The sequence below is a fragment of the Microcaecilia unicolor genome, chromosome 8 (genome assembly GCF_901765095.1).
Source record: "Microcaecilia unicolor chromosome 8, aMicUni1.1, whole genome shotgun sequence".
NCBI classification, from domain to species: Eukaryota; Metazoa; Chordata; class Amphibia; order Gymnophiona; family Siphonopidae; genus Microcaecilia; species Microcaecilia unicolor.
In genome coordinates this window covers 34,307,974-34,335,128 of record NC_044038.1, presented here as the reverse complement: position 1 = coordinate 34,335,128, position 27,155 = coordinate 34,307,974, and the positions used below count along the sequence as shown (strand labels likewise).

At 39.6% G+C, this 27,155-nt stretch overlaps 1 protein-coding gene across 1 annotated transcript in view; it reads right to left on the bottom strand.

The window, feature by feature from the left end:
* Positions 1-27,155, bottom strand: part of SNX29 (sorting nexin 29) — a 463,865-nt gene that overhangs the window by 70,571 nt on the left and 366,139 nt on the right. Inside the window, 1 exon segment of the mRNA XM_030211952.1 lies at positions 17,159-17,299. Coding sequence (XP_030067812.1) covers positions 17,159-17,299 — 141 coding nt within the window.

Genomic DNA, 27,155 nt, shown 5'->3' with positions numbered 1-27,155 from the left:
ATCAAGGCATGTATTAAGCAATATTTTAACATATTTTTACAAATATAATTTCAAACTCTTCATAATTATCATCTTAAAACTTGGGCTGCTAACCGGGGGAAACTGTGTCCAAATCCTGCCTCCTAAACTCCGGTACAATGACTGGTTCACTCCCATCAGCTTTCATTAGGAATTTTTTTATCTAGAAATAAGGTGGGTGCTAACCCCACGGTGTGTGTCATACCCTATTTTATTCAGGCTACAGCGATTACTAAAACAATTCACAAACATTGGGAAGTTCTAGGAACATCCAAGGGTTGCATATAAGCTTGGTGCAAACTTGGGGGAGATTTTGAAGCGGACTTATGGTGATCAGCATAATGGGAATCATTCCCCCTGTGGTAATTGTGTGTACTCCGCTTATTCACTTACGAACTATGTATTGGTCCCTGGTACAACAAAAACATTCTTTTTCAAACAGATCACCACCACGTGACACATGGGGGGGGGGGGGTGTATTGTATAATATGTCCGTGCCAATTATATTACATCGGGCAAACCGGTAGAAAGCTGAAACAGCGTGTTGCTGAGCATTTAGCATTTAAGCTGTATACAAAAGGGGCATGTAGAAGCCCCACTAGTGGCCCACTGGCAAGAAGCAAAACATTCAATAGAGGAACTGCAATTTACAGCCTTGGTACATTTGATTTTGAGGCAAGGTGGTGACATTAGTGAAGCGTTGAGAATACAAGAACAAAGGCTAATTTTTTCATGGCGCACAGTGGTTCCCCATGGATTAAATTTGGAGGTGGAGTGGTAATTGCAAAAGGCTGGCGGTCAATAGATCCTAATTAGGGGGTGGTGACTCTGCCTATAAAATTCCCATCAAAGCTGATGGGAGTGAACCGGCCATTGTACCGGAGTTTAGGGGGCAGGATTTGGACACAGTTTCTCTCGGTAAGCAGTACAAGTTTTAATATGTTAGTTATGAAGAGTTTGAAATTATATTTGTAAAAATATGTTAAAATATTGCTTAATTCATGTCTTGATTTGTTGAAGGATATGTTGTTCCTCCTGATTAAGAAATTGAATCACGGTTCTGTATTGGGGAGCAAATAAAGCTATTTAAGGCTTTGAAACAATATACGGAAGAGGATTGCTGAGATGACAGACTAAAATTACTTTTCTCGGGAGTGGATATTTACTCTTGTGGTTTTCGTGAGGACAAGAATTGTGTGATCATCAGTTGAAAGCGGAATGTTTTCATCATCAGTTTTATAGTGATGAATGGTTACCGGAGATATGGATATATGTCAGCAAGAGATCATTGCAGTGTTTAAATAGCACATAAAGGGCAGTTTTCAGGTGCTGTTTTGAAAGATTTTTTGAGTTCAAGGAGCTGATGAGCTAGTGAACTTTGAGAACATCGTGATTAAAAGAACAATGGTTGAAATCACTTTATGTTGACTATGGGAATGAGAATTGAAATTATTGAAATTCTGCAAGAATGGTCCCATGAAGCACAAGGTGTGATAAGTAAAATTAAGTGAAATGACATATGATTAAGTAGGGAGTATGAATGATGTTGAATGAGTGGAGTTAAGGCATGTATTGTATTTAAATTATGGCATAATAAAGTTGGATATTTGGCATAATTACAATTGAAACTCTAGAGAGTGATTAATTCAGTTTAATAGAACATTCTCTGGTGTTAATAAGTGTCCCCTTACTAAGGGCATTATTAGATATAAAGTATATGCTGACATTTATACCTGCTCTTGAGTACGTGTAGTGTCCACACTCAATTTCTGCTGGACTTGTGCTAGTATTTTATGAAGAATCATGACGGGCAGGTGTATAACTGCTCATGTAAATGTGGCAAAAAGGGCCAACTCTGCTTGCTATGTAGTAAGGATATACGTAAATGGCATAGTACATAACTGTACAATTTTTATTAACAATTAGTTTAGATTTTGCACAGCAGGGCATAAAGGACTTAAGTAATCAAGACTTAATATTTCTATAATTGCTCTTTCATGTTGAAAGTGTAGGATATGTTGCATAGATCAGTGAAACCAATTCCTACTTTAATTAATTTTAAATTGTATTTAATAGGCAGCAGAATGTGACAAATGTTCAAGGATGTGAAGACTTTTACAATGCAATGTATTTTATGAAGGCAATATCCCCCAGATTCTATAAATGGTGTGCAAATTTCCATGCACAAAACTGCATGCTATCCTGAGATGCATGTGCAACTAACGAGCCAATTAGCCAATAACTGGGCACTAACAATTAGTGGTGTTAACTGGCAATAATTTGGATTTGCGCATGCATCTTGCTAGGTGCTTTTCTATAAAGATCCGCATGCAAGTCTTATAGCATGCAATGAGAGGGGAGGGTCAGGGGCGTTCACTAAAGATGCATGCAGTATTCTGAGGATCCGCACCTAAATTACATGCCAGGATTTACACCAGGTTTCAGCTGATGTAAATCCTTGTGCTCAAAACTTGGCACAGATATAGGCTCCAAGCACTATTCTATAATCAGCGTGCAACTTGAAGCACCGTTTATAGAATAGTGCTCTGTGAAGATTTTTTTTTTGTGCTGTTTTTTTTTAGTACCATTTACTGAATCTAGTCCTATATGTGTCTTTAGGAAATAGGCTCCTACAGTAATCCCCAGTTCCTGTTCTCAGGTATATGCAATTATATGTTTGTATATGTACATGCATACACAAAATATAGCTCTTGGTGAGCATGCAGAATTTTATTGTTAATATTCATCACAGTTTTTTTTTAATTATTTATTGAATTTTAATTTTTACAAACAGATAAAAGTTTGCATCACAGTTTTTTTAACAAATTAATTCCTGAAAAGAAAAGCATAAAACTAAGCAATAAAATTCATTAGAACGTGGACAACTGGGCCAACTAGGTGAGTCAGAAGTCCACTGTGCAAAAGGCTTTAGCTAACATAGTGCCAGGTACAGGAGCAGCAGGGCTGGCGGTTTGGAGAGGAGAAGGGAAAGAAGCAAATATTAATAACTATAGGAAAGACACTCCTCCTTCCACACCCCACCCCTATTTTTTGCACCAGTCTACCTCTGCTGGTTACCCATAGTTAGATGCCCCAACTAAAGGAAGGAATTCTATTGTCTCTTAGTGCTGTTAAATCTGGATGCAGATTGGCTGGTGCTGCTGTAATAATGGTTCTACAATGATATTATTAGCATTTATATTAGAGTCTGTACAAAATATTTGTCAAACACAGTGGCAATGTTAAAAGTCTCCTAACTGGTTGTTAGTATCACAGTTGCAAGTAATACACCATCAGGAAACAAAAGACAAATGTATTTACTTAATTTGTGCCTCTGAACCACCGGCAATAAACCCTGTGGTGTCAATAAAAGAAATGCATGTTATGGTCTGAAATGCCTCAGATCTGTTTAGATGCAAATTGTACTTGCAATTTATTTGTTTTTTGTAGCACCAAACTCACTTTATCATAACCAGGATAATGTTATCAAAATGTTACATTTGTCATTCTTAATTTCATATTATGACAAATATCATAGCAACATAAAACTCCATAAAGTAAAAATAACTACACAATAACAGCTCAACTAACAATAAACGTAGTTACACATTAATAGCGAAAGAACCATCATATTTAGTTAGTACATAAGTAATGCCATACTGGGAAAAGACCAAGGGTCCATCGAGCCCAGCATCTTGTCCACGACAGCGGCCAATCCAGGCCAAGGGCACCTGGCAAGCTTCCCAAACGTACAAACATTCTATACATGTTATTCCTGGGATTTTGGATTTTTTTCCAAGTCCGTTTAGTAATTGAGGAACAGAAGGCAGAAAAGAGGGTGATCAAAAATGGTGGTTTTGGTTTCAATCAAAACCAAATCTGTGGCTGAAATTTCCTGCTCGTTTTGGCTGGAACTGAAGCCAAAACAGTCACACCAATCCCGACTGCCCCTGCCCCCCTTCCCAGCAGAAGACGGGTTCTTCTGGGCTGCTGCTGCCCTCCTGACAGAGAACTGCCCCCCACCAACCACCTGTAGGCCTTCCCCACCCTTTCCAGGCCTATCTTAAGAAGCCCTGGCCTCCTTCAGGGGCAGGAACGACGCCCACTCATTCCTGCCCTATGCCACTGCTCAGTCAAAATGGCTGCCAAGAGTGCCGTGGGAGGTCCCAGCAGCCATTTTGAGATTGGAACCGGCATAAGAAGGAGTGACTAGAGATTGGAATGGACAACAACAGGAGCAATCTGAAAATGGCTGCCAGACCTCTAGTGGCAGTCTCACAAGGCTGCTGCGGGAAGTCTCAGCAGCCATTTGAACTGAGCAGCGGTATAGGGCAGAAACAAATGAGCTTTGTTCCTGCCTTTGAAGAGGCCACCAGACCATCATGACTTCTTAAGGTAGGCCTGGGTAGAACCAATGAGTGGTCAGGCGGCCTAAGGGGGGGAAGAGTTTTGGTTTCAGCTGAACATTCATTTGCACTTTTGGCCAAAACCCAAACATTGGGCCGGTTTCAGTGCCAAATCTGAAACCAAAATTCGGTCAGCTTCTAAGGCAGTATAGACAGATGCACAAAGACTCAACTTACCTCACAGCCATTTACTTTTTTTTTTTTTTTTTTGCCTTTCACCTGCTGTAGTAAAGGGGCCTTGGCACACAGTAAATCCATGTGCCAACGCTACCGCAGGGCCCCATTTATAGCAGCTTGGTAAAAGGGGCCCATAATAAGTAAACCACTTGTACCACAGAAAAGCAGTATATCAAATGCATGACTCACACCCATACCCATTTGAAAAATCTCACTCTCTGGTCTTCAGACTAACTCTTTGGAATGGCTCACCTTTGATATCTCTGCTATATATTTTCTAACTGAAAAAAATACTTACAATCATTTTTATTGAAAAACATGTTTTCTAATTGCAGTTAGGCACTCCAGGGAACTACAATGAGATCTTGAAACTTTTCAGTTGGTTGCCTAAATAAGACACACACATACAGCCTTCAGTCTAATTGCTAAAATAAATCTCACTGTCTAATGTGACCTGATGAAAACGTCACAAGAACTATCATTATCAGTTGACATTATAAATTTGCATGAGAAAGAAACTAACAAGCTCCTGATACACTCAATCATTATTAGACACATGCTGATTGACAAACTAAGACAGGTTCACAGTTTTCCAAAAATAAGATGGGATTAGAATACAAGTTACTCATTGATTTCTGCAACATATAGCATGACTTGCTTTCAAGATAAAGTAATCTGGTAATGGGAAAGAGGTGATGGAAAGATTGATCAATATGAAGAATAAATGAACGTTCACATTGTACAAATGAAAAATGTATGATGCTGTATTTAAAGAGAAAAAATATATATGCCAATGCTTAGCAATGAAATAAAATATGAGAATATGGAGCATCTCCAAGTGTTATTTCAGGAAAGAAATTTCTGCAGGGATGTCACAAAAGCCAAGTTTTAACTAGCATGATTGTGTGTTAAACATATTTTAAAGGAGGTCTAATACAGAAATTTTTTGTAAAGAATATTACTCCAAGTGAATTCTGTTGATGTGTACAGCACTTATTTTAAAAAAATCCCTTTAAAAAATATATTTCATCAACATTGACATAGTTACAGCATTTCTTAAGGAAAACTATGGTAAAGATCAGAATGCAATTTCATTAAAAAAAATCTGATATTCAGATATAATATCACATCACAGTATCACAATGACATTTTACTCAGGTGAAGTTACCGTACTGGCATTATTGCCAAATATCAATTGCTGGAACAGGAACTTTTACTCTTGTAGGATTTCCTAAAGCAATTTCCTAACTTTTCAATATTACATAAAAGAGTAACATGCTACGTTTGCTGACCTACTTTCCAACTTCAGCCTGTAACTTACTGAGTAGGTTACAGAAGCTGCTGAGTCTGAAACTGCCCTTTGACTTAGAACTGAAATTTTCTAAATTACAAGTTGTGCAATTGCATTCCTTTGGAAATCTGATTTACCAGTTGAAGTTCCTCTATTACTTCTTTAGGAACTAGTCAGGGTTCCCCCCCCCCTTCTTTTCTTTCCATTCTAACATTGTTGGAAAGAAATTATACTTAAGGGGGTTCAGGATGTCTGTCTGGGGATGAAATAACTCTCCAAAAATGTAGTGCAGTGACATTAACGCCCAGTCCTCAGGGCTGCCAACAGGCCAGGTGTTCAAGATATCTATAATGAAACAGTAGAGGTAGCAGGAATGTAAATCTCTCTCATACATATTCATTATATAGTTTCCACTATCTGAGCTCTCCTTATTTTTAGGGGTTACCCTTATATTCTCATATCTACCATCTACGTAACCACTATAAAAAGATTTTTACAAAAACTTCATTTATTTTTATATATCCAATAAATTCATATAAATTTGTAGCATATCCTACTTTCCACATCATACCTCATTCATACATACCACACATACCATACTCCTGTTTCTACATTACCATAAAACTTCAAGACCGTAGTTCTCACAATCAGATACAGTTATATCTGATACAAATCCTTATTATCTCTTTATACATTGATTATAAACTTAGTGTCTGAATTCTTCAGTGCACACTCTTAACCCAGTCTTCCAGTTCCTTCGTTAATGATGTTTAAATCTGGATATCCTGTTATGATCCTTTCACTGTATCCAACAATGTGAATTCCTTGTACTCCACACTGATGTTCTATTCCCAGCTCCAGTCTTGAAATATATAAATGTTCACGTGAGCTATATCCTTATAGACTCACTATGCTACTATTGTAGCTTAAATATATATCTGACTTGTTTCCAAGTTACTCCTTTCCAAATCGCTGCTGTTGCACCCTACGCAATCGATGCGTTTCACCTCTCTGGCATCATCAGGGGTTCAACTTTTGGAGTTCAACTCTTCAAATTTATCGGCACATTTCACAGGTTTAGTACTCCACAGAAGTCTGCACAAAAATGGCGCCGTTCATCCCTATCCCTACATATTCATTAGGGATATCCTGTAAATCTGACCAGTTGGCAGCCCTTGAAGACTAGGAGTGAATAACAAGGATGCAATGGAAACAGAACCAAATTTGGTGTGGGGGAAAAGGACTGAAAAGATAGAGTTTGAATTGGACCAGGGACCCAGAGAAATTGAGTTCCATAAAAATGGCCTGCACACACACACTTATAAACCCTTATGAATACTTATAAAAACAAAACATAGGCACAGACATACACACAGAACACAGGTACATATAAGTAGGTGAACTAGAAATACTTCCATGAGGCTTGCTCTGCATGCTTTCCCCACTTATATCTCTCGTGAGCTGGTTTTTAGTGATTTAGATGTGCATTTAATTTTCTTTGTTGTACACTTTACTGTGAAGACTAGAAAACTGTATGGCTTTCTTCATAGTTGCCATGTACAAGTGAAACCTAACAAGTACATACATAAGTGCATAAGATCCATCGAGCCCAGCATCCTGTTTCCAACAGTGGCCAATCCAGGTCACAAATACCTGGCAAGATCCTGAAAAAGTTAAATACATTTTATACTGCTTATCCCAGAAATAGCACTGGATTTTCCCCAAGTCAATTTAATAATGGTCTATGAACTTTTCCTTTAGGAATCTGTCCAGACCTTTACCACATTCTCTGGCAAAGAATTCCAGAGTTTAATTACACGTTGAGTGAAGAAACATTTTCTCCAATTCGTATTAAATTTACTGTTTTGTAGCTTCATCGAATGCCCGCTAGTCCTAGTATTCCACTCCACTCATTATTTTATAGACCTCTATCATATCTCCCCCTCAGCCGTCTTTTCTCCAAGCTGAAGAGCCCTAGGCGCTTCAGCCTTGCCTCATAGTAAAGTTGTCCCATCCCCTTTATCATATTCGTTGCCCTTCTCTGTACCTTTTCTAATTCCACTATATCTTTTTTGAGATGCGGCGACCAGAATTGAACACAGTATTCGAGATGCGGTCAAACCACGGACCGATACAAAGGCATTCTAACATCCTCACTTTTGTTTTCCATTCCTTTCCTAATAATACCTAACATTCTATTTGCTTTCTTAAACCGCCGCAGCACACTGAGCAGAGGTTTCAATATATCATCAACAACGACGCCAAGATCCCTTTCTTGGCCAGTAACTTCTAATGTGGAACCTTGCATTACATAGCTATAGTTCGAGTTCCTCTTTCCCACATGCATCACTTTGCACTTGTTCACATTAAACGTCATCTGACTGAATGTGTAGTTTGTTACTGTTTACAACATTCTTGTGGTAGAGAAGCATAGCAATACTTGGAGAGTAGCATCTGGTGGTTAAAAAAAAATCATCCTTTGAAACATATTGATAATGTCTAAGCATTAGGTATCATATAAATCACAGGAAAATACTTTCATGAATCATACCATTGGATTATCATATGCAATTATTTATTTCTAAACAAATCTTATTTACTCTTCTTTTCAAAACCCTTTTCTATACAAAAACACAACAAAGCTATCATGACCATCTAGAACATATTCCCACATTCATTCATTCATTACCCACATCTATAGCAAATTTAAAAACCTCATCCAGGGTTTAGGAATCAGTCCGTGATGAAAGTTTTTCTTCTTAATGAATCACCAGTCCTCCAGGTGAACCCACATCCGGTTCTACCCATCACACAGTCCCAGTTTTTTTAACCAAGGATATCTTCCCAAACTTCTCGATTATCAACTAGTCTAGAGTCAAACATCCTTTCCTTCCAGAAGATTGTCCAGCCCGACACAAAATTTGGTTTGAAGCAACTTTTGTGTTTAAATCTAGATATGTTGCTAACATTCCCATATGGAGACGCTTTATTGATGATAATTTTTTTTGTGTGGTCGGGGGATGAGAGTGGTTTAAAAGCTTTTATTGGTTATCTGAATCAATGTGATGAAAATATCAAGTTTGAGGAAACTATAGCTGCTGATTGTATTAACTTTTTTGGATATTTCGATTACTTTAAGTGGTGGCAAATTTAGCACCACACTGTTTAGAAAGGAGACAGATCGTAATTCCCTTCTTCATTATCGAAGCTTTCACCCTAAAAATTTAAGAGATGGGATCCCGATGGGCCACTGTTAAAAGCAGTGGCGTAGCCAAGGGTGGGCCCGGATGGGCCCAGGCCCACCCACTATGGGCTCAGACCCACCCAGTAGCACCATACCTAACAACTGTCCCTCCTGCATACCTTGTAAATAGCAGATCTTCGCCTGTAGCGAACAACTGATACAAACTGCTTTCACCAGCCCCACAGCTTTCCCTCTAATGTATTCCTGCCTGTGCAGAAACAGGGATTTGCATCAGAGGGAAGGCTGTGGGGCCAACATGAGAGTGTGTATTAGGTGCTGCTCGTTGGTGAAAATCTACTATTTAAAAGGTATGTGGGAGAGTGGGGATGCTTTAAAGACCATATGGCACGCAGGCAAGACAGGGAGAGACCAAATCACTTGTGGGACAGGGTGGGGTTCTTCTTCCTACCCATCTTGGGCCCAGGCCCACACAAAATTGGGTGTCTGGCTACGTCCCTGGTTAAAAGGATGTGTTCAGATGAAGAGGATTATAATCGGCAAGCATCTGTAGTATTAGACTATGTATTTTCATGTTAGAAATTAGTCAATAGTTTTCATCTTAATTTACAAAAAAAAGCCTTTAACAGAAAATGGATTTCTGTCACAATTATGATTATAAAGTTACCTGAAAATAAAGAGCAGCAAAATGACAAGTAAATTAATCTGTATGTAACCTTCTTGAAGGGCTACCTGGATTATGAAACTCTTGCTATCTCAATTCTGTGCTTGTGGGATGAGTAAGGAGGTGGCCCACACCAATGAGTGTGGTTGAGTCAATAAAGTTACTGGGGGGTTTTTTCACTTTAGCTGGCTGCAGCAATAGCACAAATGTCAGGACCTCTGCTTGTATACTTTTCAGATGGTGATGCCATTTTCTCACCAGCAAATTTTCCAGGCACTGTATTGACTGACTTGCAGCAAGCATTCTATATACCTGGCTGTAAAGTACCAGCATCTGAATTTCCTCAGCCTAACACTACTCTGCTTTCCCTCCCCTAGTTGACTAAGCTAAACCAGCCACTCTCATCCCAATTCCACTGTCACATAACATTGCCTGCATCTCTCTATGCCTCCTGCCTCATTGTTGCTTTGTTCCTGGATCCTAGTAAGCTAGCTAAGTAAAATCCAGTGTGTGGCTCTGGTTGCTATATACTATTGAGACATTACATATCCTCTCTGTGTTGTACATGCACAATCTTTTTAATGCTAAAAAAAACAACTGATTAATCTATAAAACAGACCTGCAAGAGTTTCTCTTCCTTATACTGGCGTAAGCTGAAACATGGCCATGCTGGGTTTTATTCTGGATTAAATTTTTAATACAGGCTATTAAATGTTGTTTATGGGATTTATATTAAACTGAAATTAATATTATTGTTAAGCTCTGGGGTATGGTTTTATTTTGTTTTATCCTCTTCCCTTTTCCCACCCACAATTGTGCTTAGTTGGCTTAACATAGAGCTTCCCAAACAGGGTCACATTATTCTGCACATCAGATGTGTGAATTTAAACAAACAACACAATTGTGATGCTACTGTGAAGAAGGATAACCAACAGTATGCAAATTAATTAGATCTTCAATCTGATGTGTTTTAGACAGTTTTTGCTACCTAGGTAGATTATGCAGATGGTATTTTCTGTAATTGACTTTTATCTTACATGTGGACAACTATGGGAGGGAGATTTTCATTTCCTTTGAACACAGATCGCCTTGGTTAAGAGCCTACTTCATCAAAGTCTAGAAAAATACTCCTTAAGATCTGCCCAGCTTTGTAGTAGGACAGAACATTTCTAAGATATAGACAAAAAGTCCCTCCCTATAGAGGTTTTAATACTGAATACACTGGACAACACCTCCCCTGATACTCTTAGAAGGTGAAGAAATGGTAGCACGGTTATGGATTAAGGGATGTTGTTTAAAGGAGAAGGCCGACCAAACTAACAGACATCACTGTAGCTAGAATGGTATGTGAATAGGAGTTCAGGGACCAGAACATGAGATAATAGAAATGTAGCAGGGAGTTTATGGCTGTACAACATAAGAGAGAAAGATGATGAGTGAAAAGAATGAAGTAATGTTTCATGAAAAGGCTTTGTGTAGAATCAGTATTGAAGTAGCAGCGTGATTAGTAAATGTTTGAGACAGTCTCAGCCAATACTTTTGTATAAGCAGAACTGTATTCCTATGAGAAAAATTATTTTAATTCTGTATGCTCTATTGGTAAGTTAATAAATTGCTTTTCTTATACATGTGACCTGGTCTTTTATCATTCCAATCTTTTATACGTATGGTTATTGGGATGGTGGTAAAAAGACCTAAATCTCTTAATTACATTGGTGTCCCTGACGTGGATAGGAGGGATCGTCCGTTACGAGTTGCACACGGACCCTCCGATTGACACAGATTTTGGGTCAGGGCACAGTGACAAAAAATTAAACAAAAAAAAGAGGAAAAACAAAATAATACAGATCATAAAAAGTACAAAACAAGTTCTCTATATAAAACGCACCTCCAACGTTCTAATGAAGCCAGAAGCCGGAAGTACCGTGTAGTTGTGTAGATCGCTGTTTGCCCATGAGTGTCTGCCTCGCCCTTGTGTCTAAATGTGATGACGTTGAGGGCGGGCCCCGCCCTCGCGTCAAAACGTCATGACATCAAAGGAGGGTAACACAACGTTACCAACACAAAACCTTCAAAGAAACCACGGAGTCAGCTTCAGCACATGGGAGCTGCTTAAAGTTTGGAACGCTGGGTGGCTGCACGGGGGGGGGGGGGGGGGGGGGGGGGCAGGGGAGAGACCAGAATCGCTGGGTGGCTGCAGGGGGGGCAGGGTAGCACAGCAGAATCACTGGATGGCTGCAGGGGGGCAGGAGAGAGAGCACAATCGCTGGGTGGCTGCAGGGGGGGCAGGGGAGCAGAGCATAATCGCTGGGTGGCTGCAGGGGGGCAGGGGAGCCAGCAGAATCGCTGGGTGGCTGCAGGGGGGCAGGGGAGCAGAGCAGAATCGCTGGGTGGCTGCAGGGGGGACAGGGAAGAGAGCAGATTCGCTGGGTGGATGCAGGGGGGGCAGGGGAGACAGCTGAATCGCTGGGTCACTGAAGGGGGGGCAGGGGAGAGAGCGGAATCGCCGGGTGACTGGAGGGCGGGCCAAGGGAATAGCTAGGTTGATGGAGGGGGAGCAGGGGAGATGACAATCACTGGCTGGCTGGAGGGGGGGGCCAGGGGAGAGAAGAGAATCGCTGGGTGACTGGAGGGAGGCAGGGGAGAGAGGACAATCACACACACTCTCTTCTCTCTCACACATACTCGCACACAATCTCACACTCTGTCACACACACACACTCGCACGGTGCTGCCAACCACGCAGAGGGGGGGAGAGGCAGGGAGTCCTGAGACCGCGGGGGGGGGGGGGGAGGAGGTCCTGACACCACACAGGGAGGGGGGAGGTATCTCTGTCACACACACACTCTCTCACGGTCAGTGTCTTACAATCTCTCACACTATGACTCTCATTGTATCACATACACTCTATATGTGTCACACAGTCGGTATCACACACACACTCTCGGTCTCACACACTCGCTCTACTACACTCTCAGACTCACAGAGAGTCTGTGTATTGCACACATACTCTCTCACACTCTGTCTCACACACACTGTATCTGTGTAAAACACACTCTCTCTCACAGTCACTGTCTCACATACACACTCGCACACATTCTCTATCTCACATACACACACTCGCACCCTCACTCTCTCTCTGTCACACACACACACTCGCACATTCACTCTCTCTCTCACACAGTCACTCTCACACACACTCTCTCTCAAACACACACACTCCCAGGAAAACCTTGCTAGCACCCGTTTCATTTGTGTCAGAAACGGGCCTTATTTACTAGTAGTAAAAAGAAAATAAAAAGTGGATCATTTTCAGTGTTATTACTGCTAGGTCCTAGGTCTGACTTTTGCACGCAGACTAGGGGTTTTAAGCAAGTGAAACAAGTGAAATACCGGGAGCACTCCAGAAGGAGTCATCGACTCAGGGACGCCTGAACCGACTCGGCAAGACGAAAAGTGACTGAATCCAGGGAGTACTGGATAGGCCGGCCGGCGATCGTTTCCACAGGAGTGGTCACGCGCTTCCACATTAGCACGTCAATATAGAGGATCGGCTACACCACTAATTCCAGCAGTGGACGAGATGCCCAGGTGCGTGTGGCAAGGACAGTGGTAAGTAGAACCTTTATTTTTCACAGCATTAAGTGTAAAATGGTCATATGTCTTGTGAGTTAGTAATTAAATGCTTTCCATTAGAAAATACAGATTTTACTAAGACTCGTACTAAATTGCATAAATGGAACCAAACACAAACTTATTTTTGTTGGCCAGTGCACAGATCTTTGGATCCGCCCACTTTAAAAGCATTAATTGATTCTAATGAATAACACAAGCAAGGCACATCTCGTGTCTAGTACACTTTAGTTTTGGCCAATGCTCCTATGAAATCACTAAAAAGAATTAAAGTTATCCCATGAACATGTTACCAAAATGGGTTTGTTAAAATTCATTTCTCTGGATAAGAATTCCGTAAATTTACTAGGCAGAGACTTATTGACACAATTTAACTTTTTAATTCATTTTGACATCCAGAGCCAACTCAGAATAACTGTTTGATATTTGCTATAATAACTCTTATTAAATATATCTTTAGGTTTTGTTCCTAACTATGCTTTGCTCTGACTGCTTGGAGTACTAAAATTGCAGTGCTCAATAGTAAACGAGAAAACACAAGGGCACAGGATTGCTACAGAGAATCCCTTCTATGTGGTCACGGAAGGCTTTCTTTGTCATCCTTGGGGTTTTTTTTCCATGTTTGATTTTATGGCTCTACAGCACTGTAACTAGGAACAGAGTTTTTTTTCCTTTTCAACACCCCTTTTTTTTTTCTTTCTTTTCTGAGAGCATAGCTGCTGTGTAAGGTCATGATATAGCTAGACCACTGGCGGAACGTAAAGAAATACTTTCTTGTTTTTTTTTTTACTTATTTCTATGCACCTTCAGATTACTGATAATACCTCCCCTGATACTCTTAGAAGGGGGACATATTTTACATAAGAAATCCTTCTCTCCATTCAAAGCAAGCGGGAGGTAGGGCTGCCTCAAAATCATAAAATTCCCTATGCCAGCAAAGATTGAATTAATTTCTGAGGCTTATAATTAGTAGGAGCATTCTTCACTCCTTCTACACATCTTAAAGCGTCAACAGAAAGAAAATCTTAAAGAAACCATTTCAAATACAAACTGGAACAGTTTTATTGCCAGCCATCAAAAAAGTCACACAGAGGCCAAAGCAAAGCTTATTCATTAAAACATAAAATTCAATTTAAGGTACTGCACAGATGGTACTGGACTTCACAAAAATGATTGAAAGTGGGCCTCAGTATGATGTTTTACTTTTTCTATCTTCTGTTGAACAGATTCGCCCTGCAGCAGTTCATTTGATTACTCAGTCTTAAGGCTATAAGATCAACTGGTCTATGTCGGAGTTAATGCCAACTGAATGAACGTTGCACTCACACTGACATATTTGCTTTTGATTTTAAATGGGCTAATAGTGGCATCAATATCTTGGAGTGGAACTACTTGAGTGATCTTGGGGATATGAAACAAAGAGCAATGGCACATAGAATCTATAATTTCTCAAGCCATCAATACCTCGCTTATGAAACATTATTTTTGGTAGGGTCATCGGGATTCCATCAAGATGGCATTGGTCCTGCAAATAAATGATATTCTGTGTATGTCACCTTTCCTATTCTTACTGGTCTTTTATAAGACTTGTGAACAAACCATAGCTCTCTCCTTATGGAGAAGTAAACCGGCTAGGATTGTTTTACATAAGTTTTAAAGGGCGAGTCTCCCAGAAGGTGCGAATTTTCCTGACTTCTAAATGTACCATAACACCTTCTTACTATACTATGGACTGTGTTGGCTTGATCATGCTGACACCGCTAGTGCCCTCCTACTGGGCTTCAACTGGAACTTGTTGCATCTAAAGACGTACCTTTGGAGCTCTTCTGAGTCTCGGCTAAACTTTACACCAGCACACGTCAGGCTCTGAACCTTGCTGATAAAATTACAAACAGTTCCCTGGTATAAAAGTTCCTCCGTGTATGGGGTGCAAATGGGGGCTCATGAAGTGAAGGTTTTAGCTTTTGTTGATGATCTGCTGTTGGTATTGCCCCATCCCTGGGACTCTTTGCAGGGCCTACTTGGCTCAATGGAGTTTTCTTACTATTTGAGGTTTAAATTCAATCTGCACAAGTCCACAGTTCTACCTCTGCAGCCAGAGGTGCAGGCCAGGTGGGAGGGTGACTTTCCCTTACAATGGGCTGATGGGGATGCTGCTACCTTGCAACCTTTCTACATTGTATGCTATTAATTTTCAGCCCTTGTTTGACCTTACAAAAACCACACTCAACACTTGGCGAACTTTCCCCCTTTCACTTTTAGGAAAAGTGGCTTTATATAACAAGGTGTTGCTACTCTGTTGATTGTATTTTTCTCAAATGTTACCAATACTTATTACAAAACTTCAGGACAAGGCGCTTGCCAGACTCAATTCTTATTTATGGAATGGAAAACAAGTCCATATGCCTCTGTCTCAAGCATATTTGCCCAGGGAGAGGGGGGCCTTGGATTATTATCAATTAGGCTTTTTTTTAATCTAATATGTAGCACATTAATACCGTACGGTCTCACACTTTTCTTATACTCCTGTTGAGACCTGGCTGACCCGCCCTTTCCATTTTAATTACATGCTTCAAGTTGGGTCTCCACAGTTGGGAGCAGTGGGATGCACTTACTTAATTTTTATATCTGCCATAGCCACATGGAGGTGGCTGTGTTGCACTCCGCAACAGCACCATACAGTCACTCGGCAGCCATTTTTAAAAAGCAATGCGGCAGCAAGAGGGTCAGCGGCAGCAGGCAGGAAAGACTGGGGATCTTTCCTGCTCCAAAGAATCTACTAGACCACCAGGGTGGCTTGAGGTATGTGTCGGGAGGGCACCCTGTGGCTCGGGAGAGGAGAGGCAAAGCTTAGATCGCCGTGCATTCCCCCCACTCCCATGCAGCTTTCTAAACAGGAGAGGAGACGGCAATAGCAGGGAGCAGGAGGTAGATGCTAAGGCTTCAACGGGGCCCCTGGGAGCGCAAACCCATGTGCGACTGCCCCTAAGACCGGCCCTGTTCCTGCCAGTGGGGGTGCTATTTCAGTATCACATTTTCAATCGTGAGGGACAGGCAAGTCTTGCAGGACTCCAGAGGACCTGCCTGTCCCTGGTGATTGAAAACACAATATTGAAGCACCACACCCCCCCCCCCCCCCCCCCCCCACTGGCAACAATACAGTTAGAGGACTCCCACACAGCTTAGAGGGAACACTGCAATGAATATATCTGAAAAACGTTATCTAGGTAACTTTAGGAGTCCAGCTTACCTTCCTGAGAAGATTTACATGCATAATTTTAGCTAAACAGTGCTGAATGTTACTAACCAGATAATGCCTCCAAATCATGCCTCTGGGCAGGCAAAGCAGCGAGTGTAGCTCTGGCCACCTTGTTGGGCAGACTGGATAGACCATGCAGGTCTTTATCTGCTGTCATTTAGTGTTCTATGTGGGTAAAATGTGTGCAGGCAACACTTTGTCCAACAAGCTTTACTGTGGAATAAGGGGTAATTTAAATCCTGAAGATTTGTCAAGCTAACACCCAAAATAAGCCAGACAATCTTCAGAATACTAGCCTCACTGCACTCTGTTTGCAGACATTTCAAAATAGTCAGTAGTAATTTTTGTCAGCTACAATATTAAGTGTTTTCATTCATATTCATGAACCAGAATATTTTTGTGTGGGCTTATAAGACTTCACATGCTATTTTATATTGATTAATGTTTACAAAATTCTAAGTCTCCTTTCTTGATACCTATGGTACATAATCTGAATCGCTTTTGGTACCTTGTTTCCAATGGCTTTTTTTGGTGGGAAGTTGAATGTCCTCACTTGAGGAAATTTGCTTAGTAACTTCTGATGTAAACATCGGAACTCTGTATATCTCCGATAGACGTTCCATTCATCATCTTTAATCCTGACGTACACCTATCATACAACAGATAGGAAAAGAAATGAGTTAAGCTGCCACTATAAAGTAATTTTATTTATTCTTTTCTGTTACAGATATATAAATAGAACATCATTCATGATGCTACAGACACTGGCTTTTGTATGTTAAGTAGTTAAGTTCACAATCAATTAAAATAAAATAAAGCTTTCAACCATTAAACAAAAATCATATAAATACAAACATTACTCAAAAGATAATAAAAGATTCAAATAATACTATAATTGTTTAGGAATTACCATATATTTGGCTGCAAGTATCACAAAGGGTTACAATATCCTAAATTACATGACCTCATCAAATCAGGTATTGCCAGAACCAGATTTGAAAACTAAAAGTCACTACATGTACTACTTACCAACAGGTTATTTTGTGACATATTACAATCCAGCTCTTTGATCATGGTCTGTGATCTACCTTTTAACGTCCAGCATTTGTATGCCCAACTGGTTTTAAGACATTATTTTATTTTAGTAAAATAAGTTTGAAAGTATATTAGAGGAGATTCTATATATGCTGCCCAAAAAAAATCCATGTGGAATTAAGCATATTCTACAAAATTCAGGCACAGTATATAGAATATGTTTAGTTGACACCATAGTGCTTAAATCTATATTGCCTCAAATGACCATTTTATTCCTTATTTTACACAAGTACCCCTCCCTTACCTGACCCTATTTCTTATTGACTTGTAAGCCACATTGAGCCTGCTTGTGTGTGGGAAAATGTGGGATACAAATGCTGCAAATAAATAAATAAATAAATAACCACATGTATGGACGATTAAAAGTATATGTTCATAATTTATTTATTACATTTGTACCCCACATTTTCCCACCTATTTGCAGGCTCAATGTGGCTTACATAGTACCATCAAAGGCGTTCGCCAAGTCGGTTGATAACAAATACAAGGTTATATAGTGATTGAATGAGGTAGTTGTAAGGGTCGATAGAATGAAGATTGTATATTGTCCAGTACAATCATTGGTCATGCTGGATGAAGGGGTTTCTGTTGGATCACTGGGGTAGGCCTTTTTGAAAAGTTTGGTTTTTAGTGATTTCCTGAAGTTCAGGTGGTCATGGATTGTAGGAGAAGCCGGATGCGTAGGTTGTTTTGTATATAAGTCCTTTGCAATTTGGGTAATGTAGGTTTAGGTAGGATCGTGATGATCCGATACTGTTTCTTCATGGTAGATCTATAAGCTCTATCATGTATCCTGGGACTACGCCATATATAATTTTGTGGACCAGAGTACAGATTTTGAAGATGATCCGTTCTTTGATTGGGAGCCAATGCAACTTTTCTCGGAGGGGTTTGGCCCTTTTGAATCGGGTTTTACTATATATCAGCCTGGCTGCTGTGTTTTGGGCAGTCTGGAGTTTCTTTATGAGTTGTTCTTTGCACCCCGCATAGATTCCGTTGCAATAGTCTGTACTTAAGTCTTGGGAGATACACCCCCGTATTTTTATTGTATAAGGGATCATTTGTGCTTTACGGTCATTACATTAAAGTATGCTAGACATGTTCCATTATGTTGGTAACGTGCGCTTATTTGTATTACAATGTATTCTTAATATTGGAGACATAGCATCAAGGAAAAATGTCATTTTTAAACTTAAAACAATGGCACTGGAAACATAGGATCATTAGTATCACAACAGGAACAAAGCAACAGTGTTGCTATACCCATGTGAACTCACGTCTAGAATTATGTTTCAATTTCTATCCTCTGGTTTCATTCTAACCATCGAATAATGCACAATGTTACTACTGATGTTTCTTTTAGTACTACTTATGATTATGTCGTCTCTGCCATCATTTCTTCATTTTTTCCTAAGCCACTGAATATTTTTTCAACTCTCCATGGGTTTTTGAGTTGTTTATCTTTCTGCCTTTCTATAGGTATTACAAATCAAACCTGACATCTGCTCCCACGGAGCTCCCCACCCTGACTCCATACTTGGGTAAGACTGTTTTACACCAGCACTCGTTTGTCATTATTTTTATCATTTCTCCCTATTATCATTTAAAATAGTGTGCTGGATCTATTTATCACGAATTACTTTAGGCTATGTTTAAAAGTGTGAACGTTCTAATTAAACTCTTACTACACATGATTATCTTTTGTATGTGGAAATATTTAATACAAATTTTTTTTATATATGTGATTGAAATTTTTAGTTATATTTGTGATTGCATTAACCTGACGCTGTATGTCTTTTTTATAATTGACATCGTTCACTTGAGTCACCGTGTGCCCCCATATTAAGATCGTTTTATTGGACGCTGTCTATATTTATATATGTGTATATAGATAACCATATTATTTCAAATTTGCATGTATATACACCCTCAGCCCTTATTAATTTGGTCATTTATGTGTTTGTTTATGAATACTGTCCATGGTTATATTGCTCATTTTTATAAATGATCTTCTTTATATGAAAAAATTAATCTGAAGCTGTATGTCTTTCTTTATGCTTGACGTTCCTATTGATCTGGGTTATCATTCATTTGTGTTGCTGTGTGCCCCCCATATTAAGATCATTTTACTGGACGCTGTTTATATTCATATATGTATATATGCGTATATTATTTAGCCCTCATTAATTTGGTGATTCATTTCTTTATGAATATTGCCCATAATTATGTTGCCCACTTTTATATACGATATATTTTCAATATAATTTTAATATATATTTTTTTATATTTTATTAGCTTTTCATTGTTATCTGTGGGAGAGGGGTGATTGGTGAGCTGGACCTTGGCATTGGAAGCTGAGCATTAAAGAAGGCATTTGTGCATACCAGGGGCATACATAAATGCTGACATCTATATTTTTCCCCCTTCTATGATGGTACATCTATGTCAATATGGTAGGCCAGCCCTGGCTATTCCCATTCCTCTACCAAGCTTCCTGGCAATATAAACGTGGTGAGCATCACAATGTGTAAATAGCACTTTTTCTAAAATGGCTTTTACATGTATATGCCAATCTATGCTATGTATAAATGGGGATACTTCTAGAATAAGGGCCATAGCCTTATTCCTCCACTTCTAAGCAATATATAGCGATGTTAAAGATCATTTGATGATTCACAGAACAAGGACCTTCTCAAAAACAGTTTACAATCTAAACTCAAGCCCAGGAGCACAAAAATAACTTGATCAAATCAGAGTGAAGGGCAGGATAACACTTGACCTTGGGCCTATTTTGATTTAGTACAACTCCATATTGTGGAACATTAAAAATAACAAGCAAAACTTAATTTGTGTCTTCTCATGACATTATCAATCTGCTATTGTGACTGTTAACTTTAGTGTGACATCACAAGAAAAAAAAACTGCTGTTCAATTTTCACAAACTTGTATGACTGAAAATAAGTACTGACTTGTGTACTGTATGACTGGTTTAGTACACTAGGAAAATGTAAGCTAGAATACATTCAAATCAGTAGTATCACATTTAAGACTTACTGCCATTAGGCCTTTTACAAATAATATTCTACAATAGTGGTTCTCAAATCTGTCAAGGGGGACCACCAACCAGTCAGGTTTTCAGGATATCCCTAATGAATATACATGAGAGAGTCTGGCTTGACTACTGTTTCTATTATATGCACATCTCTCTCATGTATATTGATTAGGGATATCCTGAAAACCTGAATGGCTGGTGATCCCCCAGGACAGATTTGAGAACCACTGATCTAAAACAATTTAAATAAAGGACAATGCGTACCTCGAACTGGATGTTAACAGAGTTTAAAGCTGACCCTAAATGGAATACTGAAGGCTCTTGATTTTTCATTAAAAATCTCTTGACCTACACTTTTTTAAACTTGCCATGTACTCACACTACTAGGAGTATATAATTCAAGATGAATTACATGAAATCTACTTTTCATTTTACTGTAGTTTATTTTACAAGCTCTTACTTGGTTCAGTTGATTGAGCAATCCTGTTAACTAGTGAAGTCAATGGAACATACTGCAGAATCATCAGCTGAAAATGTGTGGATATGTGCAGCAAAGCCATGACAGCTTCTATTAATTTCAGTTTTACCATGCCTGTCCGCTTCTTTACAGTGAAAACTGAATAATGAACTACACTACTTATATTGAAACATATCAGTCATTATCACCAGCTGCTTAAAGTGAACATCACATCTAGTAAATTACCTGAACTTTTAGTATTTTAACTTGCAATAGCTCTGATGCATTCCAACTATCATTTACCTGCACTACTTGTATCATTTAATAACATAAGAGCCAAGCTTTGTTAAGCCAAGGTCCACTGAGCCCAGCATCTAGTCTCTGACAGTAGCCAGTTCAGATCACATGTACCCACCCAGTCACTCCTGTCCTTGCTAGTGCCATCATCCAGAATGTCACTACTGACCCAGAATGGTAGACTTGCGGTACTATAACTACGGGTCCCTTTTCATACAAGGGTTTATATGGAAACATGATCCTTAATGGTAGCCCCGCATGACTACAGCTAGAGGTCGTAGGAGCCAGTTTGGATGACATAAGTAAGGGAAGGAGTGACTAGGGATTGCTCCTGCCCAGACCAGTATTTACCAGAGACTTTACAAAGATAAGCCAAGGGGCCTTGGATGGGGTCTTATACTGGGGAAAGAAAAACTTCTGCATGAGGGGGATATTTACTGCTAGAGGGAGGCTTTTCTGGTTGTGGGGTGTACTATGGAGGGTGGTCTTGATTTGGGGGGCACAAGAGGGAGTTTCAGCTTAGGGGTGCACTCTGGCTACCACTACATTTGTTCAGTTATCGGCCACTTTAATACGTGGCCCAGGAGCCCACAGTCAAAATCATGAATGCCAGGAAAAGATGAGGGCATCCTCTTACCTCTGGCCTATGTTTGTGAAAATAAAAATTTTAAACTTAAAAAAAAGTTGTTGCATATTCCCCATATGGAAAAGGATTCAATGCTAAAAAAATATTAAATGTAAGTACTAGAACAACCCAAACCAGCCTTTTCTGGTATGCAAGCTCTCTTGTACAGGATAGAGGTACCACCTCTGAAGATTTGAATCCAGTCATTTTATTTGACTGTGGAAGAACTCAGTTGCTAAGAAAGAACTGTTCATTATAGTCTGAAGGAAACTGACCACTTTTTACAGGATATCCAATTCACACTTGTTGAAGTTGTTCTTCAAGATAGCAGAACAAAAATATACGCTTCAGCACACATCAAATAACATTCTACCTTCATGACATTTTGTCAACTAATAATTAAAAAAAATACTAAATTCTTCTACTTTCATTATACTATCAATCAGATGAAAATAGATATATTGCCATTTTTGACCACAAAAGTGCTAAATATATGAAAGGTGATCATTAATATTAACTGCTCTTTAAATACAAGAATACATATGTCAAGAACACTAGCACTTAATTCAAATATGATGTTTAAAAGGCAATGCAATCGTGCATTTTTCAGGTTAACATAATCAAACTATCCCAAATCTGATCACTTCTAACCCAAGACCTGGTGTATGGAACAGCATTTGCACACAATGAACACACATCACTATTCTTTCTCTGCTGTCAGTGCTGGGCAAAATGGTAGACACTATTATAAAGCAGAAAATGATGGAACATATACATAAGCATGGATTAATCAAAGCCAACATGGATTTAGTCAAGGGAAATCTTGCCTCAGCAATCTACTATATTTCTTTGGAGTCAATATTGTGAATCTGGATTTTCAAAAGTAACTCATAAAAAATTCATGAGGAAATTGGAGAGTCATTGGATAGTAGGTAGTTTTCTATTCTGGATTAAAAACTGGTTAAAAGATAGAAAACAGAGAGTAGGGTTAAATGGTCAGTATTCTCAATGAAAAAGGGTAGTTAGTGGGGTTCCCGAGGGGTCTGTGCTGGGGGGACTGCTGCTTTTTAACATATTCATAAATGATCTAGAGATGGGAGTAACTAGTGAGGTAATTAAATTTGCTGATGACACAAAGTTATTCAAAGTTGTTAAATCGCAAGACGACTGTGAAAAATTACAAGAGGACCTTACAAGACTGGGATTCCAAATGGCAGAAGACGTTTAATGTGAGTATGTGCAAAGTGATACATGTGGGAAAGAGGAACCCGAACTATAGCTACATAATGCAAGGTTCCATACTAGGAGTCACCGCCCAGAAAAAAGATGATACATTGAACCCCTCAGCTCAGTGTGCCATCCCAAAAAGAGATATAGCAGAAATAGAAAAGGTACAGAGAAGGGAGACGAAAATGATAAAGGGGATGGGATGCCTCCCTATGAGGAAAGGCTAAAGTGGCTAGGGCTCTTCAGCTTGGAGAAGAGACAGCTGAGGGGAGATATATTAGAGGTCTATAAAATACTGAGTGGAGTAGGTAGATGTGAATCGCCTATTTATTCTTACCAAAAATACTAGGACTAGGGGGCACGCAATGAAACTACTAAGTAGTAAATTTAAAACAAAAATATTTCTCCACTCAAAGCGTAATTAAGCTCTGGAATTCGTTACCAGAGAATGTTGTAAAAGCAGTTAGCTTAGCAGGGTTTAAGAAAGGTTTGGATACTTTCCTAAAAGAAAAGTTCATAAGCCACTATCAAGGTGGACCTTGGAAAATCCACTGATTATTTCTAGAATAAGCAGCATAAAATCTGTTTTACTGTTCTGGGATCTTGCCGGTTACTTGTGAGCTGGATTGACCACTGTTGGAAACAGGATACTGGGCGTGAAGGACTTTAGGTTTGTCCCAGTATGACAACGCTTATGTAATTTTTTTTTAAGTTAAAGTCCCATGTGAGCTCAGATTCAAAGACACTCTGAAAATTATATAAACAAATTGTTTATATAGTTATATCATATTTAAAAAACTCAGAAGGCTTTGTAAACAGGAGTGCTCAGAACCAAGAGAACTCACACAATTCCAAGGTTGAGAAATTGAGTCGGCTTAGCATATGGCTTACACTGCTGTCTCACTATATTATCACTGTATACGCTGTAAAAAAATGTCCACTTGAAAAACCTTTCTGAATTCAACAGCTTCATTTCTTTGACTCATTAAAAAAACATACACACACACACACACACATATATATATATATATATATATATATATATATATATATATATATATATATACAGTGGGGGAAATAAGTATTTGATCCCTTGCTGATTTTGTAAGTTTGCCCACTGACAAAGACATGAGCAGCCCATAATTGAAGGGTAGGTTATTGGTAACAGTGAGAGATAGCACATCACAAATTAAATCCGGAAAATCACATTGTGGAAAGTATATGAATTTATTTGCATTCTGCAGAGGGAAATAAGTATTTGATCCCCCACCAACCAGTAAGAGATCTGGCCCCTACAGACCAGGTAGATGCTCCAAATCAACTCGTTACCTGCATGACAGACAGCTGTCGGCAATGGTCACCTGTATGAAAGACACCTGTCCACAGACTCAGTGAATCAGTCAGACTCTAACCTCTACAAAATGGCCAAGAGCAAGGAGCTGTCTAAGGATGTCAGGGACAAGATCATACACCTGCACAAGGCTGGAATGGGCTACAAAACCATCAGTAAGACGCTGGGCGAGAAGGAGACAACTGTTGGTGCCATAGTAAGAAAATGGAAGAAGTACAAAATGACTGTCAATCGACAAAGATCTGGGGCTCCACGCAAAATCTCACCTCGTGGGGTATCCTTGATCATGAGGAAGGTTAGAAATCAGCCTACAACTACAAGGGGGGAACTTGTCAATGATCTCAAGGCAGCTGGGACCACTGTCACCACAAAAACCATTGGTAACACATTACGACATAACGGATTGCAATCCTGCAGTGCCCGCAAGGTCCCCCTGCTCCGGAAGGCACATGTGACGGCCCGTCTGAAGTTTGCCAGTGAACACCTGGATGATGCCGAGAGTGATTGGGAGAAGGTGCTGTGGTCAGATGAGACAAAAATTGAGCTCTTTGGCATGAACTCAACTCGCCGTGTTTGGAGGAAGAGAAATGCTGCCTATGACCCAAAGAACACCGTCCCCACTGTCAAGCATGGAGGTGGAAATGTTATGTTTTGGGGGTGTTTCTCTGCTAAGGGCACAGGACTACTTCACCGCATCAATGGGAGAATGGATGGGGCCATGTACCGTACAATTCTGAGTGACAACCTCCTTCCCTCCGCCAGGGCCTTAAAAATGGGTCGTGGCTGGGTCTTCCAGCACGACAATGACCCAAAACATACAGCCAAGGCAACAAAGGAGTGGCTCAGGAAGAAGCACATTAGGGTCATGGAGTGGCCTAGCCAGTCACCAGACCTTAATCCCATTGAAAACTTATGGAGGGAGCTGAAGCTGCGAGTTGCCAAGCGACAGCCCAGAACTCTTAATGATTTAGAGATGATCTGCAAAGAGGAGTGGACCAAAATTCCTCCTGACATGTGTGCAAACCTCATCATCAACTACAGAAGACGTCTGACCGCTGTGCTTGCCAACAAGGGTTTTGCCACCAAGTATTAGGTCTTGTTTGCCAGAGGGATTAAATACTTATTTCCCTCTGCAGAATGCAAATAAATTCATATACTTTCCACAATGTGATTTTCCGGATTTAATTTGTGATGTGCTATCTCTCACTGTTACCAATAACCTACCCTTCAATTATGGGCTGCTCATGTCTTTGTCAGTGGGCAAACTTACAAAATCAGCAAGGGATCAAATACTTATTTCCCCCACTGTATATATATATAAACAAGTTTGAGATTCGCCAAAATTAATTTCTGCCTCTGTAGGCCATGGTGAACAATATCTGTAAATTTTTCCCCGTTTACCTCAAACAAAAACAAATTTACAGAACCACTTGAACTTGTGCTTTGTGTTTCATACACAGCTTTATAATAAATGTGTTAATATTTCCACTTTTATTACTTATCCCAAGGTACTATCAACAAATCATCTCCTATACTTCTACTGCAGTGAACTGTTCAGTATACTGTAAACAAATGTGCCAAAACTTTCAAAACAAAATTTAGAAAACGAAATACTATACATTAGATGTGTCAAACTGTAATTAAAATAATTACATAATTAATGCTTAATTGTATCCATAATTTAGACATACATATCTATAATTATCTCTCACATCTCCTCAAACATGAGCTTCTACTCTACAAAATGTCTGAGTCATGTAAATGGTCACATACTTGAAAATATCTATTAAACTTTTGGACCAGGAAAAGTTAGATTAAGAAAATGTCTGGTATTCAAATGAATACCAAAAGGCAACATGAAAGCAATATACTTCAAGTAAAATATTAGATTAACAGTGGAAGTGTCCATCAAAAATGGCAGGCAGGGGATCATTCCTGCCTGAACCCACTAGTCCCCAGAAATTGTGCACAGTAGGCTTGGGAGGGCCTATAGGAGAAAGGGGACATCTTCAGGGAAGTAAAACTTAATTGGGGGGATGCTGGCAGGAAGGTGGAACTTCTTTTCGGCTTGGCTGAACTCTTTAAGAATGTTACAGCCTAGTTATCCAGGCCCATTCAGACCAGTATACAGACATGTTAATGAGAACAAGTGGACTATACTACAGAAGAAGGAGTTTAGAATGAGATCTTCTATTCTAACACAGCAAACGCTTGGTGGGGTAAAGCAAAGGATGAAGCTTGAATAGGCTTGTGGTAGACTGGCCCCAGGAATGCATGCTAATGGTAAAGGCATTACCACATTCTGTTCTATTAAGAGCCAAGGAGCTTTTTTTTTTTTTTGAGGCTTCCGATCACATGCTGCTCTGTTTTAGAATGAAGGCTTAGTGATAGATACAAAAGT